Raw genomic sequence first — 16963 nt, forward strand, 5'->3', positions numbered from 1 at the left:
GATAGCGGGCTTATATGAGGGCAGCAATGAACCTCCGGGTTCCATAACAGCCATTTGTAAGTAAGTAAGTAATATTAATATAGATCTTAAGCTTTGTATAATAATATACAAATTTAAAATTTTTAATGTTTTGAATTATCTTTTTTGTTTTGTGTTACTGTAATTGTAAACGTTCTTGTTTTGTGAAATTCAATGTTATTAGTTTCTTCACTGCTGTCGTAAAATTTTAAATGTATACAAAACTTGGTGGTGTGAAAGAGAAGGTCTGATGGCCTTAACACCACCAGAATAAATTTATTATTATTATTATTATTATTATTATTATTATTATTATTATTATTATTACTACTACTACTACTATATTATTATTATTATTATTATTATTATTATTATTATTATTATTATTATTATTATTATATTTTAATCCATGTAGTAAAAGCATCGGTTTTTTTAGACCAATAGTGGACAGAAAGTAAGTTCTACATACTCTAACTTCCGTGCCACATTCCCTGTATAACTAACAATCATAAAACTGGTGCTTAATAACTTCGTCTCTGCTGCTTGTTCTTCTCTTCAATATTAGTCTAAATGCCACAAGCCCATTTACGAGAGTTTTTTTTTTTTCATCCCATGCATTTAGAGACCACAACTTTTCATGAATTTTTCTTCTTGCAGTATCATTGACTTCGTTGCATTTGAAATTTCGAGTACGTATTGATTTGCCTTTTTTCTCCTGGCATATTTAGGAAGGATTTTTCTCTCAGATTTTCGATTTCAATGTATTTATTACCCACTATTTTCACTCATTTTTCAGACCCGTGTTTCATGTTGGTGGTGTCTCAGGCACATTGTAAGCATAGGTGCTTCCTAATTAATTATATGCCAGTTTTGGTTCGGGAGGAATTTCTTCCCTAACTCTCCATCAAAGAGCCTTTACATTATTCACCGCTTATGGACTCACCGTGTTGTTGAGTGGCAACCAGTAAAAAATCAAATGTTTTTAATGACGTGCATAAGAATTGAATTTTTAATACTATCATTGATCTCTTACCACCTCATTCTAAAAAAAAAAAACTTTTTATAAGTTATTTACATTTTATTTGTGTTTGTTTATATTTTTCAGACACAAGGAAACAATATTTATATAGATCATTCATTGTCTCGTGAAACCTACCTGTGCATGAGGGGAAGAATGAAGTGGACTGAGAAGCTACCCTCCCTTACTATGCTGCCACTTGTAACTAGCAAGCTGTCTTACCCCCACCATAAGGTTCTTATTATAAGCTACACACATGCTTGCATTTGGTTTCACAAGATAGGAATGGCCTATACTAGTATTTGATATTTAAATACTTGGATGAAACTACAGTAGTGTTAACTAACACCATAGAATTTTGTCGTTTTTGCACATTTCAATTTTTGAAATCATTATTTTCTTACATAACAGGTTTCTTTCTGAGCTTGGAACGAGCATACTTGTCCACCAAATCCTTCAAGTTCATTTTTAAGGAAATGTCACTTTGTATGGATAACAACATCAAGCTGTTCAGCTTTCTAAGATCATTGTCGACATTTCTTCATTTTTAATTATTTTTAATGCACTGTGTAGTTCGAATCCCCATTGTAACTTCTAAATTTGGAAATGAACTTTCGAAGCCATTTCTTTTGATACATGGATAGATGTCTCTTAGTTGCTTTGTTTTCCAATTTCATGTAGAGACTAATGTTGACACTCATCCATGAAGCAAAGTTCATCAATCTCTTATAGGTAGGTCTGAACTAGTCTTTTTTGCTTGAATCATAACTTAATGTGTTTCCTTCTCGTGAAGATTCATAAATATTTCAGATCTGCTATTAGTGACTCATAGGAGTCTCTTCTTTTGTTAAGTTGCGCAATCAGCTTGTCATTATTAGAAAGACCTCTGTTCGAAATTTACCTCTTGGGTCCATTTCTGGTTCACTCATATTTTTGTCAGCAACCGCAAGCACTGTTTGTTTACTGCTCCGTTCATAGTTTGCAACTGGTGGTCCACACAGTTTTAATTCTGATTTTTCATTATCATCAAAGGAGTTTCTTTTTAATTCTAAAAATTACCGAAGAGTTTGTAACACTTTAGTGGTGGAAAGTAAGTCCAGGTCTTGTTTCTGTAAAGTTTCGTTGGTTTTACTCATTCTTTGTGGGATATCATGCCAAAACATAGGAAAGAGAGTAGTCTGCAAGTAGGTGAATTATTTTACGATTCTCATGAGCTGTCATTCGAGTGCCAGGTGTTTGGGATGTACCCGTACCTTCTATCAGAATTTCAAGAGCATGTACAATTTCATTGTATTCATTAACTAGAGCTTCAAGGGCATCCACTCTAGCAGACCATCTTATGTCACAATGATATCAGCGTAGTTGTTTTGCTTTTGTTTTGTTCTTTTTCTTTGTTAAGTTGCACAACCGTTGGACAAACGAAAAAGAAATTGTTGCTTCCATGCAAGATATTTCTGCCACACAACAGCCGACAGGTTCTATGAGTGTGCGATGCATGACACATATTCAAGAAATTGATTTTTGCTTTTTAATCTTGATTGAAGAGCAGTAGACCTATATGCATCTGACATATTTGAGGCATTATCGTAACTTTGCTGGTGACACTGTTTAAAGTCTACTTTAAGTTCATGAAGTGAACTCAGAGTTGCCTTTTTCAAGTTTCAAACATCTGGGTTTAAAATACGTTCATTGACACATGTATTGATGAGCAAAGCATATCGTAGTACAAACTGTAGCTGGTCTGTGTGTGATAGATCAGGATTAGAGTTGATGATTAGTGAGAAATAACGATCATCATTGATTTCATTCATTATTTGCTGGAAAACCAATTTTCTCATTATACATATTTATAAATTTGTCACAAATGTCCGAAAAAAAAAACAATATACCCTGCCTTTGTTCTTGTTACTGATGTTTAAAGAAAACTGTAGACATTTTGACAATAGTCACCCAATTGTTCATGGTGTTTTACAAGGTTGAAGAAATGTTTCCAATCATTAAATCATTTTGAAAAATGTGTTTATTTTTTACTGAGGCTGAAACAATATAGATGGCATAGAAAATACACAGCCTGTTGACTTGAAAAAACAACTGCAAATCCCTTTTGAACGTTTCTCCATTTGGTAGTACACCAAAAAACAAATTCTAAGATAGCATACGTTGGTTTTGACATCTTTATAATCACACTGAGTTTGAAAAGTCTGCCTGCTCTCTACCCATATAATCTTGCTGAATCAGTAAAGTGTTGGGTTTATTTTAACAACAGTTCTCTTTCCATTTAAAACTTAAATTTTCTTTTGACTCCTGCTCTGCCTTTGTGTTCCCCCACCATGTACATCTCTGGGCATGTACCAAATATGCCCATTTATAAATGCTGACCTGTCCTTGATACTGCTTTCCATGTGACTTTAGATCCCTGTTATCTCTTCTAGTACTTGTCTTTGCCACACCTACATTGATATTTCTTCTATGACATCAGTTGTAGGCCTAGTAGTAGAAGCAGTGATTTAATAAATGAATGAATGATTTGAAATGGGTCAGGCCCATTCAGTCCTGTGCATGTAGACCACTTATTGGGCTCATTGTGCCTCAGATAACTGGAAAGTTTACCCAAGTCCTGAAGCCTCCTTAAAGACTGGGATTACTCTCGGGTCTGCTTTCCTTATATTCTCTGGTCCCAACCTATCCTGGCCCAAGAGGACATATGTGATTGTGGACAAAAGATCACAATCACATAATATATGGAGAGAAAATTCCACTTCTCTTCCACACACTTCCTGCACATGAGGTCTGTAGTCAGTCCCATCACATGCAAGTGTTTCCTTAGTGTGTTGTGTTCTATTAACTGCCGTACTACACCTCTAAGCTGCGCATGGTTAAAGGATAAGTGTATCCTACTGATCCTTCTGTTGGCACTTTCTATCTTTGTTTGGGCTTGCCTAGCGTTAGTGAGATTTCTCCATAGTGTGCCGTGCTGGTGAATCACTCATTGCGTGAGTCCATGGAGTGATTCCAAGGTCAGGTTCTGGCCACATAGAGATAATTGCCGAGCCCTCCCTTGCCAACCTATCGACAATTTCATCACCTCTTATCGCTACGTGTCCTGGTACCCAACACAGTATTACAGGGCATCAGGAACAGAGAAGATCCAGTGTTCTCTGGCATTGCTAAACCATTTTGAACATTTTTTTTTACTATACTTAATTCCTTTAAAGCTGCCTGGCTATCAGAGCAGATGCAAATCCGACCTTTGAGCCAAGGCATTCCTAGTAAAATGATATGCACAGGCCAAAATAGCAAATACTTTCAGTCTGGAATACCGTAGTGAAGCAACCCTGGGAATGAGAGAGCCTTGTCTTGGGTCCATGAATGCCAGTCTCAGTCCCTTTATAGTCTTGGAGCTGTCCATATATCACACCAGTTTTTTGACATGGTTAGGAGCCCATGGGCTATGAGTCCACTCTTTTTTGGGTGGAGAAACAACCATATATAACAGCTCAAAATTATATATTAGACCCAATAGAATCATATCCCATCGCGAGAATTGGTTGCAACTTCTGAAGCCTTGAGGGCTACTGAATGCCCTTTTAAGGGATGTTTAAAGGACCAGCAGCCCAACTCCAGAGGCGATGTGCAACCACTATGACCTCTCTCCCTCAACTATCAAGTCCAGAGAAGATAGACCCAACAGCACTTCAAGGGCAGTAAGTGGAGTAGTGCACATAGCCCCTGTAATTCCCATTCACGCTTTGGATTTTATTTAGCTTATTTTTTTATGCCTGTGTCAACACACCATATTAAAGACATAAAGGTGATGTAAGGCCTAATGATAGAGATATAGAGGCAATAGACCACTTTGAACCTAGTTAGTCTGAACTCTTACTAAAGGCTCTTCAACAGGCCCATAAAGAATTGCAGGCTTTAGGCTGGTATTCATAGTCGACAATTTCGATTAAAGTGTCCTTTGGAAGACGCAAAGTATCACTTTTCCATTGCACAGTCGACACTTTGGTGCAAAGGAACACTTTGGATGAAAGTGTACTTCTGACCACACTTTGAGCCGAAAGTGTCACTTTGTAGAAAAATGGCGGACGTCTTGGAAGTTGTCGAATTATTTATTAGAACGTGTGGAAGAGATGGCACAATTAGTGGACATTGTACGAAAGCGCTACATTAGGGATAGGCCTAAAGACAATCCCATGGAATTTTATAATGATATAGAATTTAAAAAAAACTGTTCCGGTTTGATAAAGAAACTGTTATTGAGATTGCTCATCTTTTCAAGGACCGGTTGATAAAAACGAATAATAAAGGTTTGCCAGTGCCTCCAATAATACAGTTATTGACTGCATTAAAATTCTATGCTACAGATATGTACCATACATTAAATTCTGTAATATTATAGTTCAGGCATTTCTATAGTAACATTCGTATATTTATAACCTCAATTTGATGAAGTGATATGTAAGTAGATATGCCTATATAACCTATTTTTTTGTTACTGAAACGATTTTTTTTTAACTTAAATAATATTAAATTAATTTCAATCTAATGTAGGCGTAACTATCTTAAATTAATATTGAGAGACCTCACGTGCCTGCTTTCTAAGCAGATTCCATAATTATATTGGGTTTAAAATGATTTTGATTTTCGTTGACTACTGGTACCTGTATTTTGGGATAAGATTTATCTTGATGTTCATATAATCACTAATGTTTTGATAATATATATTTCATGCCGGTAAGCAATACATCTGATATTGCTGCTTCTGCTGAGATACCGTCTCTAGTTCATGTGCAGTCATAACCTCACCATGAAAAGAGATCTCATGCCATTAGGCCTATTTTGTTTTGCATTGTAGAAAAGTTTGGCATTCAAAATATTCCTGAAGAGCAGGCAATAATGGAAACAAGAAAGAGGGAGAGAGAGAGAAAATAATAATAATAATAATAATAATAATAATAATAATAATAATAGCAGTAGTAATGTGTTTTTCATTCTTTTGACTTCTATTCACGAAAAAGACAAAAATGAAAATAAAGAGAATAAAACGATATAACAATGAAGCAGATAAGTATAAACCCTAACCTAACGATATTATACACACACAAAACTTACCTTACTCAGTCCAACTTAACCTAACTATATAAACCAATAGAAAATATGTACAGAATCTAACCTAACTGTATAAATCAGTGGAATGGATACATACAAAATCTAACTTAACGATATAAATCAATGAAAAAGATATGTACAAAACCTAATCTAACTATAAATCAATGGATCAGCTATGTACTGTACAAAACCTAACCTAATTTCACCAGCAGTATCACTACCTATTTAATAAAATATTACATATCTGAACTGACTGAAATAATATAAACTATCGGCAACAAAAACTAAAAACTGAAATAAAACAACTACAGATATATATATATATATATATATATATATATATATATATATATATATATATTTTTTTTTTTTCTCGCGCGATCAATTAGGCTCCCAACTCAAATCACAAGCTTTATAATCTGTGGGTTACATATTAATTTGTTATTGTTTGTTCACTTGTTTTGAAAGGCATTGTGGGACTTCTGTTGCTAACCAAATTGTAACTCTACACTTTGCTGGCATAAAGTGATACTTTGTAAAGTGCACTTCTTCAACCGTCTATGAATACCACTAATATGAAAGAGCCACTTTCGTCAAAAGTGTCACTTTGCAAAGTGGTGATATAAAGTGTCGACTATGAATACCAGCCTTAGTCACCTTGTACTCATTATGGACACCAATTCTCTGAACAAGTTCTGACACTGTGTCAGGAAATTTGCCCATAACCATAATGCATATAATATTATCTGCGAGCATGTACTCCACTTTCATTCAGCCTGACAAGCAGGTCATCAACTACCAGGCACAATAGAAGTGGAGATAAAACTTCCCCTTTAGGACATCCCCTGGACACAGTAAAGATCAGTGAACACTGATTAAGTGATACTGTTGCCCAGGAGCACTGTAAAGAAGCTATACTCCATTGGATCACTGTTCGGTTGATTCCATATCTTGTAAGTCCTTTATAGATGGAGCCATGAGACGTAAAGTTGTTGGTCCCCATCAGTGTTCAGGAAGACAGCCATAGCCAGCTCTTCCTGATCCAGCACCTTCTCACCCACACCACAAGCTAATGAAGTGCCATCTCAATGGATTTGCCAGCCTGATAGGCATGCTGATTAGACTGCAGAAGCTTGAATGCCAGGGCTGCTTAATGTTTAACCTTCATTCTCCTTTGTGAAGCGCAAACCACTGTGTGCTTCGAAAAGTGCAAAAGGAATAGGTCAAACCAGCTATGTGTACATGAGTTCACATGGCCGATTATAAAGGCGGGTCATTCCATAGTGACACACTTAACATTTTTTAAGTACCTAACTATGATCTATTTAATTAAATACTTAGTAATTCATGAAAAAGACATTACTGTCTTTTAACATAAGTATTCCTAAATATAAACAAAAATTCTTAATGAAAAGGAATAATTAATAATGCAAAAAATATTAAATAGTGTATGATGTGACACACGAACATTTTCTTGCCACTAGATTTATTACCAAAATGGAAAATGTTCATAAATGCATTCAGTTGTTTTCCAAACAATTAAGACACGTTTGTAGTACATGTAACTGCTAAATCACGAACTTTAAAAAAAATTAACAGTGCCATTAAGAAACAAGATCTTGCAAATGTGTTGTGATACACGAACATTTCTGTCCTATTGGTTACTAATTGTTTTAAATGCACTATAAATACATCACTTCTTGTGGAAGACTTATACACTATGCCTACAGTTCTTATTATACAAAACAACACTAGATTACACTAAAATACACTTTTAAATTGAAATATCCATGGTTGTTTACAACCATATGTGGTGATATTTCCTGTGTAATGTCATGTGACGAATATACCAATATGTCAACCATTTGTAGTACTTCCCTTCCTTGGACATCAGAGACATTTTAAATTCTTCGCCACCACAAGATTTTGTAACTTCATATGTAGCTTGTATTTGACGGCTTTTTTTTACTTGGTCATTTAACAACACTGTATCAATCACTACGTTATTTAGTGCCAATGGGATTGGTGATAGCAAAATGGTATTTGGCGAGATGAGGCCGAGAATTCGCCATAGATTACCTGACATTCGCCTTATGGTTGGAGAAAACCTCGGAAAAAACCCAACCAAGTAATCAGCCCAACTTAAATTCTTGAAAATACTATCAAAAAATGTTCAAAATGTATTAATATTTATATCAATAGAAAAACTAATATAGATTTAAAATGGCCTAACTTTTAGAATTGCTAAATGATACCTAGGGTAAAGTAATTAATGTTATTAAATAAAACGATTTTAAATTTATATCAGAAATTTAGTACCATTTATCTAATGTGCAAATAACTACACCAATTTATTTATACATAGGCCTAGTATGGTGGCTACCTGTTTACGATATAAATGTACTGCATAAGCTTGTTTTTAATATCAAATAAATTAACATAAACCAGTTTTTTAAGTTTTTAATTCAAGGAATTAAAAAAAATAATAAATATTTTATACGAACTTTAGGCATAAATTGTGTTATGCTAATTTTAGGCCTACACACTATATTTTTACAACAGTTGTTGTTTAGTCTGTCCAACAACAGGCGTGAACCTCACAAGTGATACCAAGAAAGCACCACTTATGAGGCAACTAGGCCAGGAGATAATGGGATAGCGTGGCCAGTTCCTTTCCCCCTTACAACAGTTATGGAACACATATTTTCAAGAGTGTTTAACTTACAGTTTATGTACATTGAAAAAAAAACGCACAGGTGCGTGTGCACGCACACACAATTATCTAAATAAACAATAAGTATTTGAAATTCCACTACTAATTATGTTTAGACGTAAAGACTTCCAATAACAACAAAATTTGTAACTGGATTTTAGGATAAACTTTAGTGACACACGAACATAACATTTTTGTTCGTGTGTCACAGTCATTGTGTTACGTGTGTCACGTGTTTTTCTTGTAGAATACGTACATAAATCGAAATGTTGTCCATATAAGAAGTTGATTGTTATGTGATGTTTCTCACTTTTACATTTATGAAACATGAAAAAATTAAATGGTTTTGAAGAAATATAAACAAATGTCCATTTGAGCGTGACACACGAACTCTCAACCTTTCCTTGTAATAATTGCAATCAAGCACGAAATAATCATTGTATTACGGTTTCTATGCATTGTAATTATTAACAAAGGTCCGAACTTCATTATTAATTGCATGTAACATACAGAAGTAATGATTTATTTGCCTTAAATGTGCATTCAAATATGTGATTTCTAGTAGATAATTTCTCGCTCTTAAACCACAGACTTCTTGGCGCTTTTTCTCCCACATACGTGTTGTTACACAATGAGTGTTATCAGATTCAAAAAAATTCGGATCATAACGAAAAAAATGACATATTACAAGCAGAGATTCGTGAGATATTTAGTTTTCGTGAAAATGTCGCATTTTCGTGGAATGACCCAGGCACAATCTTAAGAGACAGCACTTGGCAGGATTGAATTTTCCTGCAGTATTATGAGAACTGCTCTGAACGCACATAGTAGATTTTCACAGTTAATTCGTAAGAGCTATATACTTTTTTTAAGTCACATAACTGATTTAAAGAAATATCTCCACATAATGGATATCACAGGCACAACAATATTTCAGTTAACACATTTTGTATGACATGAAAAAACACAGATATTGTTCACTGACCATTTCTCCAAAGCAAATCTCTAGTCTGATGTCAGGAATTCACGAACTCTGTTTGTGTTATCATCTGTCTTTTAGTTAAAGATAATGGAATGATTATCATATTTGATGTATTCTTCGTTCTCATTAGAATGTCTCATATGAAGTGAAAACTGATGTTATCACGAAATCATTTTGTGAATGATCTAATATCTATGTAGCAGACAAAAATTGAATGTGAACATGTGGCTTTCATTTTGCATCCATTTTTATTTCATATTCGCCATATCACATTAACACATCCTCACATAATCGTTTACAAAAGTGCATTTGAAATGTTGTAGGGAAAATTTATTTGTGATATTGTTTGGGTAGAATAAGTTTTTTTCCGCCCAACCTTCAATTTATTTCTATCCAACCTAGTTAACAATTGCGAATTCAATCCCAAAACTTTTAAACCATACTACTATGGCTATCCATGGATAGCAAAACTGAAAGATTGGCTATTTTCGGGTAATTTCTCTTTATTCTTCCTACTTCTTTGCTGTGTGAGACTACAGATCTTCTCTATGTAGGCATACAAATGACTTCACCTTGTAACCATTGAAACTAACAAGTTGTAAATTATTTCTTTATTGGCGATGATGAAACATTAATCTCATTGTGAGATTGTTTATTTGACGAAGTAATATCTGCTGAAAACTTACTGAATATTGCAATATCCCGCATTTATGTATGACATGTTGGACATTGTGCAATGTGCATTCTGTGCTGTTCTGTATGTTATTGGCACTCTTATGTAAGTATATTTGTGTAAGTGAAAAAGTAAACAGTGGATTCTGTGAGGTGTGTGTGCATGTGCGCTCTTTTTTTCTTAATAGGGTTGTAAAGAGATAGTGGAGAGATCTTAACTATCTTGCAATAATCTGGATCTAATTTAATTAAAATTTAATTAACAATTGCAGATATATGTCCTGGTCTGCTCGACCTCATCAAAACAATGATGACCCCAAATTACCCAGAACGTCCAGCAATTGAAGATATTTTGACTCATCCACATCTGATGAAGTTGATGTATAAGCGTCGCCAATTACATTATGTGAATCAGATGGTAAGGTGACATGTTCTTAAATGATCATAAATTATACATCTATAGTTGACCCCACAGTTCAGGGGATTAATAAAGTAGAATGTGTCTGTAATGCCAAATGATCTTCCTTGTAGTTTACCAAGAACCTCTAAATAGTATTGATACTGTAATTATAAAAATAGTAAATATAAACAACAAACCTGTATATAATTGTTGATGAATTAACTGTGTATACGTGATACTGAACATAAGGTTCATGTAAAATGCTAAAAATTATTAAGTTTACATTGAATATGATGGAGAGACAGGAGTCTACTGCTATTATCATATAATAGGACACAAGATTAATTATTATTCTAAGCTATAACATATAGGCCTAATTGTGCTCATCATACTCACTTGACTGTTTCCTCTGAGGTAAGAACAAACTTTGCGAGACAAAAGGATGTATGGAGCATGAGTTGAATCCAGCTGTTACACTACGAGGGTTGCACTGAAATTCATGATGATCTTTGTGTATGCGGAAATTATGCGACAAATATTGTGCTGAATAGGACATCTGACAATATCTATAACATCTGTTGGTGTTCCATTGAAAGTAACAGGAAAGGAGCTAGCCTCACTAGCCCACAGTAAGAGATGGAAAGATGGCTAACTACTCATCTACTGTGTCTCGTTTTGAAAACTTGCTGTCAGAATTTCTCGGGGAGGGTGAAGAAATTCACCTTCGGAAATTAAAATACATTTAAAGAAAGCTTGTGAATTGTCGTGTTTGAGTCTATATTCTTTGTCTGGTCAAGAAGACATTAAAATGTCATTCCATGCTCTCCTTTCTCTCACTTCAGCACATGCTACTTTCAGTGCATCATGATTAGTTGACAGCAGAATCAGGCAGTAAACTATGAAACTTGCTTCTGTAGGACAACCATTCATCTACGGTGTGGAGGGGAGAATTTAAAATACCATTCTCTTCTGTCACCATATTGAATATACTGTACTAAACTGCAGGTTCACAAACAAGGGAATCCAAATGGTTGACAAGATCAAAAGTTTAATAAAAATCTGAAATAATAAGTACAAGAAATTATTAAATTAATTCATTCCTACTGTTTTCCTGGACGTAAATGTACTTATCATTTGTTTACTATTGTCTCGCAAGTTGAATGTACACTACCAAATTTTCAAATAATTTTCAATATTATATATTGAAATAGTATGTGGAACTACAACTATCTCTTGTCACTAATCAACTTACGATGTGGAGGAGATCGGTAAACATCAAAGGCACCACTCTTTTCTTGAACAGAAGAAGAGTACTGTATACTTAGTGTTAGAAGATGAATTCAGCATTTTAAAGACAGAAAATAGAATATTGCTCATCAACCCCACTCTGACCAAACACCAATATTTTCGACAGAAGACAGTGAGAAGATACTTGATGTCCTTATGAAGGATAATTGCCTTGTAATAGTTCGAGAAATTGCTACCAAGTTTGGCGAGGTCATAATGCCATCCAAACTCTGATGGAGAAGCTGTGCTGGAGAAAAATTTATGCAGGATGCTTGCCTCATTTGTGTTCTTTAAAGGACTTCGAAGTTAAACTAAAAAATGAAACATGGGAATCAGTATATGATAATGGTGATATGAATAGTAAATTCAATGTGTTTCATAATACATTCGTAAATATCTTTGAATCCAGTTTTCCTGTGAAGTACAAAAATGCTCAAACATCTAAAAACAATTGGATTACACAAGGCATAAAAATCTCATGTAAAACTGAGAAGTCTCTCTATATTCAAAGTAGAAATAGTAATGACCCCAAATTAATAGCTCACTTTAAAAAGTACTCTAAAATATTACACAAAGTAATCTTAAAAGCCAAAGCCAAAGAACTTTACTATAACGGAATTATTCTAAACTCGAATAATAAAATCAAAACAATTTGGAACATAATAAAAAAAGAAAGCGGAAAGTTTAGAAGTAAAGAACAAGGTTACACTCTTCTAACAAATAATAGAGAAACATCAGATACAACAGAAGTTGCGAACATATTCAACAAATATTTTCTCTCAATAACTGATAACCTAAACATCCCACAGAATAATAATAATAATGCCATCAATTGTTTGAAAATATCTATTCCTGTAACTTTCCAAAATATTCAAATTTTTCCAACAAATCCACGAGAAATAATTACAATTCTAAAGCAATTAAAGTCCAAAAATTACTCGGGATATGATGAAATTACTAGTAAAATATTAAAAGCCAGTTCACAAATAATAGCCAAGCCCCTGTCCTATTTATGAAACTTTTCAATGTTTAATAGTGTATTTCCAGAGCGACTGAAATATTCAGTTGTTATTCCTTTATTCAAGAAAGGGGACAGAACCTCGCCCGAAAACTACAAGCCCATATCCCTTCTACCAGTCTTCTCAAAGGTCTTCGAAAAAGTTATATATGAGAGAGTATATCATCATCTTGATAGATACAGCATTCTCATTCCGGAACAATTCGGATTCAGAAAGAATAAATCAACTGAGCAAGCGGCGTTTAATTTAACTGATAAAATTCTGGAAGCTATTAATAAACAATTACAAGTAGGAGGACTATTCTGTGATCTCTCCAAAGCTTTTGATTGTATTAACCATAAAATTCTACTACAAAAATTAGAATACTATGGTATTAAAGGCATAGCATACCAGTGGTTTGAGTCATATCTCCTAAACAGAAAACAAAAAGTTGAAATCAACGCATTTAATAACTCCTTTAAATCTATTTCAACATGAGGAAATGTTCATACACGGGTCCCGCAAGGATCTATATTAGGGCCTCTTCTTTTTCTAATTTTTATAAATGACCTTGGCCCCATAATAAAAGGAATAGATTATCCTATACTATTTGCAGATGACACACTTATCATAATTACAGACAAGAACTTTGCCACATTCAAATATAAAACAGAAATAATTCTTCTTAAAATTTATGACTGGTTTACAACCAATAAACTAGCATTAAACATTAATAAAAGTAACATAATTCAATTTAAAACCACTTCAAATTTAATCTCTGAAACATTGGACACAACTATCAACAATATACCTCTACTAGAAACATCAACAACCAAATTTCTTGGTTTGCATATTAATAATACAATAAACTGGAAAAATCATATCAAAGAAATAACCCCCAAACTTAGCTCAGCATGCTTTGCAATTAGGTCGTTACAACAATTTCTAAACAGCAGTATCTTAAAGACAATATATTTTGCCTATTTTCATTCCATTATGTCCTACGGAATAATATTTTGGGGAAATTCTGCAGATAGTAAAAATATATTCTTATTACAAAAATGAGCCATTAGAATAATAGTTGGAGCAAAGGCTAGAGAATCATGTAGATTATTTAAAAAAAAATTAGAGATTCTAACCTTAACAAATCAATACATATACTCTATCATAAATTTCCTCTTATGTAATAAAGAAAATTTTCCAACTAACTAAGCCATACATAGTATAAATACCCGCAGAAAGAATGATTTTCATATGCCATCATCAAATTTATCATGCTATCAAAGGGGAGTACATTACATGGCGATAAAAATGTTCAATAGTCTTCTTGAAGACATTAAGAATCATAGCCAAAACCCTGCATTATTTAAGGTAAAACTGAAAAATTACTTAATATCTCACACTTTCTATTCTGTAGACGAATTCTTGACATTTCACAGCACTTACTTACTGGCTTTTAAGGAACCCGGAGGTTCATTGCCGCCCTTATGTAAGCCCGCCAATGGTCCCTATCCTGAGCAAGATTAATCCAGTCTCTATCATGATATCCCACCTCCCTCAAATCCATTTTAATATTATCTTCCCATCTACGTCTTGGCCTCCCTAAAGGTCTTTTTCCCTCCGGCCTCCCAGCTAACACTCTATATGCATTTCTGGAATTTCACAGCACTGTGTAAATATTTTAATACTATTAAATGGTAAACATATTACATTGTATAAAATATTATTTTTATTAAGGTATTAATTCTGTACATATTTCATATTTGCATTTTATATGTATTGCATTTATATTTAAACATAAGAATTGGACATGTTCTTTATTCTATGCTATAAAGCAAATGTAAGAATATTATGGAACGAATAAATCTATCTATCTATCTATCTATCTATCTATCTGTCTGTCTGTCTGTCTGTCTGTCTGTCTGTCTGTCTGTCTGTCTGTCTATCCTAATCTAATCTAATCTGTCTGGTCTGTCTGTCTGTCTGAGGTACAGGAATTGCATCATTCAATGAGCAGAACTATGGCAGAATCTCTTTTTAAATGTGTTAAATCTCTGGTAAATTTAAAAGTGAATCTGTATGATTTATATCTTTGTATTTGAAATATTTTAATTTGCCTTTCTCTGCCTTTTTTAACCCTCAAACACAGAGGTGCAGTCTCTGACACCGTTCCAAAATTCTTAATGTGGAAGTGAACCAGTTTCCATCACTTTACAAATGTGAATGTTTGTGTACTTTCTGGTGGGAAGCCGGTGGCGCAGTTCACTTAGTGGTACCGTAGTTTCCCCTAACTATGGTCCACATTTGTCACAATTTTCTTTGTATATTCAATATTATTCATCCAGATTAAGTGAAATTTTGGCTTCGGACTCTTGTAAGTGTATATTAAATAAATATTGACATATGTGTTTGAAATTATTTAATTACAAGTGTTAAAAAAATAATATGCATTGGTACATAGTTGTATTCTGAGTTGCCCAACTATGGTCCACTCATATATTCATGCTTGAAAGCATGAATGGACTATAGCTGGAGCTGTAATTATTTGTAAATCAATACATTGAGTTTCTCATTTTAAGGGTCGAAACGTAATCTAGCACAGAAATAATAAAAATAAATGAAAAGTACATGGATTCTTTTTATTAGTACACATTGCATAAACACACAATAAACAAGTGAAATCTGAAAGTCATTTTCCTGCAATAATGAACAACTACACTCACCGGCAAAAATAACGGGCCACCTAAAGTTTCTCTATTTTTTTATGAGGTGAGAATCAGAAAACCCATTATGAAATAAAGAAAACATTGCTTCCCAGAAAAAAAAAACTTTTTTATTATCACTTGTGCTATTATTTTCAACGCCAAACAATGGATATAATTAAAAGGTGTAAAAACTTACAAATTCTTTCAATTTTCTTCCAAATGTTCAACTGATTTTGTGGCCACCCAGATGTTACTAATAGCGGATATTGCCTCCCCGTGACTGTATGATTGTTACCATTCACCGATTCAAGCTTTCAATTAGATTCTGGATGTCAGTCTGGTCGATACTATTCCATTCTTTACTTCGAACATTTCGGAGCTGCTGTAAGTTGCTGTGAAGAGTTAGTCGACTTCTAACTCGCTTCCCTAGCATGCCCCACACATGTTCAATAGGGTTTATATCAGGACTTCTTGCTGGCCATACCATCCTATTCAATCCAACGTCGTGAAAAATCCACACATGTTCATTAGGGTTTATACCAGGACTTCTTGCTGGCCATACCATCCTATTCAATCCAACGTCGTGAAAAATCCACACATGTTCAATAGGGTTTATATCAGGACTTCTTGCTGGCCATGCCATCCTATTCAATCCAACGTCGTGAAGGAACTCATCCACAATTCTTGTAGCATGAGGGCGAGCATTGTCATTCATTAACAGGAACTTTTCACCAATAAGTGGGGCATATGGTACCACATTTTAAATTAGACCTTCTTCGATGTATCTTGGAGTAGTCAAAGCACCTCCATTAATGAAAACAAGTTCTGTGTGAGCTTCATACAAAATGCCATCCCATACCATTACTGATCCACCTTGGAAACTGACACGTGAACTGAAGGTACATGAAGAAAAACGTTCTCCTTCTCTTCTCCACACTCTTTCACGTCCATCTGTAAATTAAATCTCGATTCATCTGTGAAGCGCACTCGTCGCCACTGCCCCAGATTCCAATTAGCATGATGTGAGCAAAACGTAATCGTTCAACACGATGTTG

The 16963-nt window shown here is 34.1% G+C and overlaps 1 protein-coding gene across 2 annotated transcripts in view; it reads left to right on the forward strand.

Moving 5' to 3' along the window:
- Positions 1-16963, forward strand: part of LOC138707952 (membrane-associated tyrosine- and threonine-specific cdc2-inhibitory kinase-like) — a 196892-nt gene that overhangs the window by 133437 nt on the left and 46492 nt on the right. For both annotated transcript variants that reach the window (XM_069838022.1, XM_069838024.1), the window contains one exon: positions 10791-10936. In XM_069838022.1, the coding sequence (XP_069694123.1) occupies positions 10791-10936 (146 nt within the window). The remainder of the gene's footprint in view (positions 1-10790; positions 10937-16963) is intronic.

Source organism: Periplaneta americana, chromosome 10 (assembly GCF_040183065.1).
Source record: "Periplaneta americana isolate PAMFEO1 chromosome 10, P.americana_PAMFEO1_priV1, whole genome shotgun sequence".
Taxonomy (NCBI): domain Eukaryota; kingdom Metazoa; phylum Arthropoda; class Insecta; order Blattodea; family Blattidae; genus Periplaneta; species Periplaneta americana.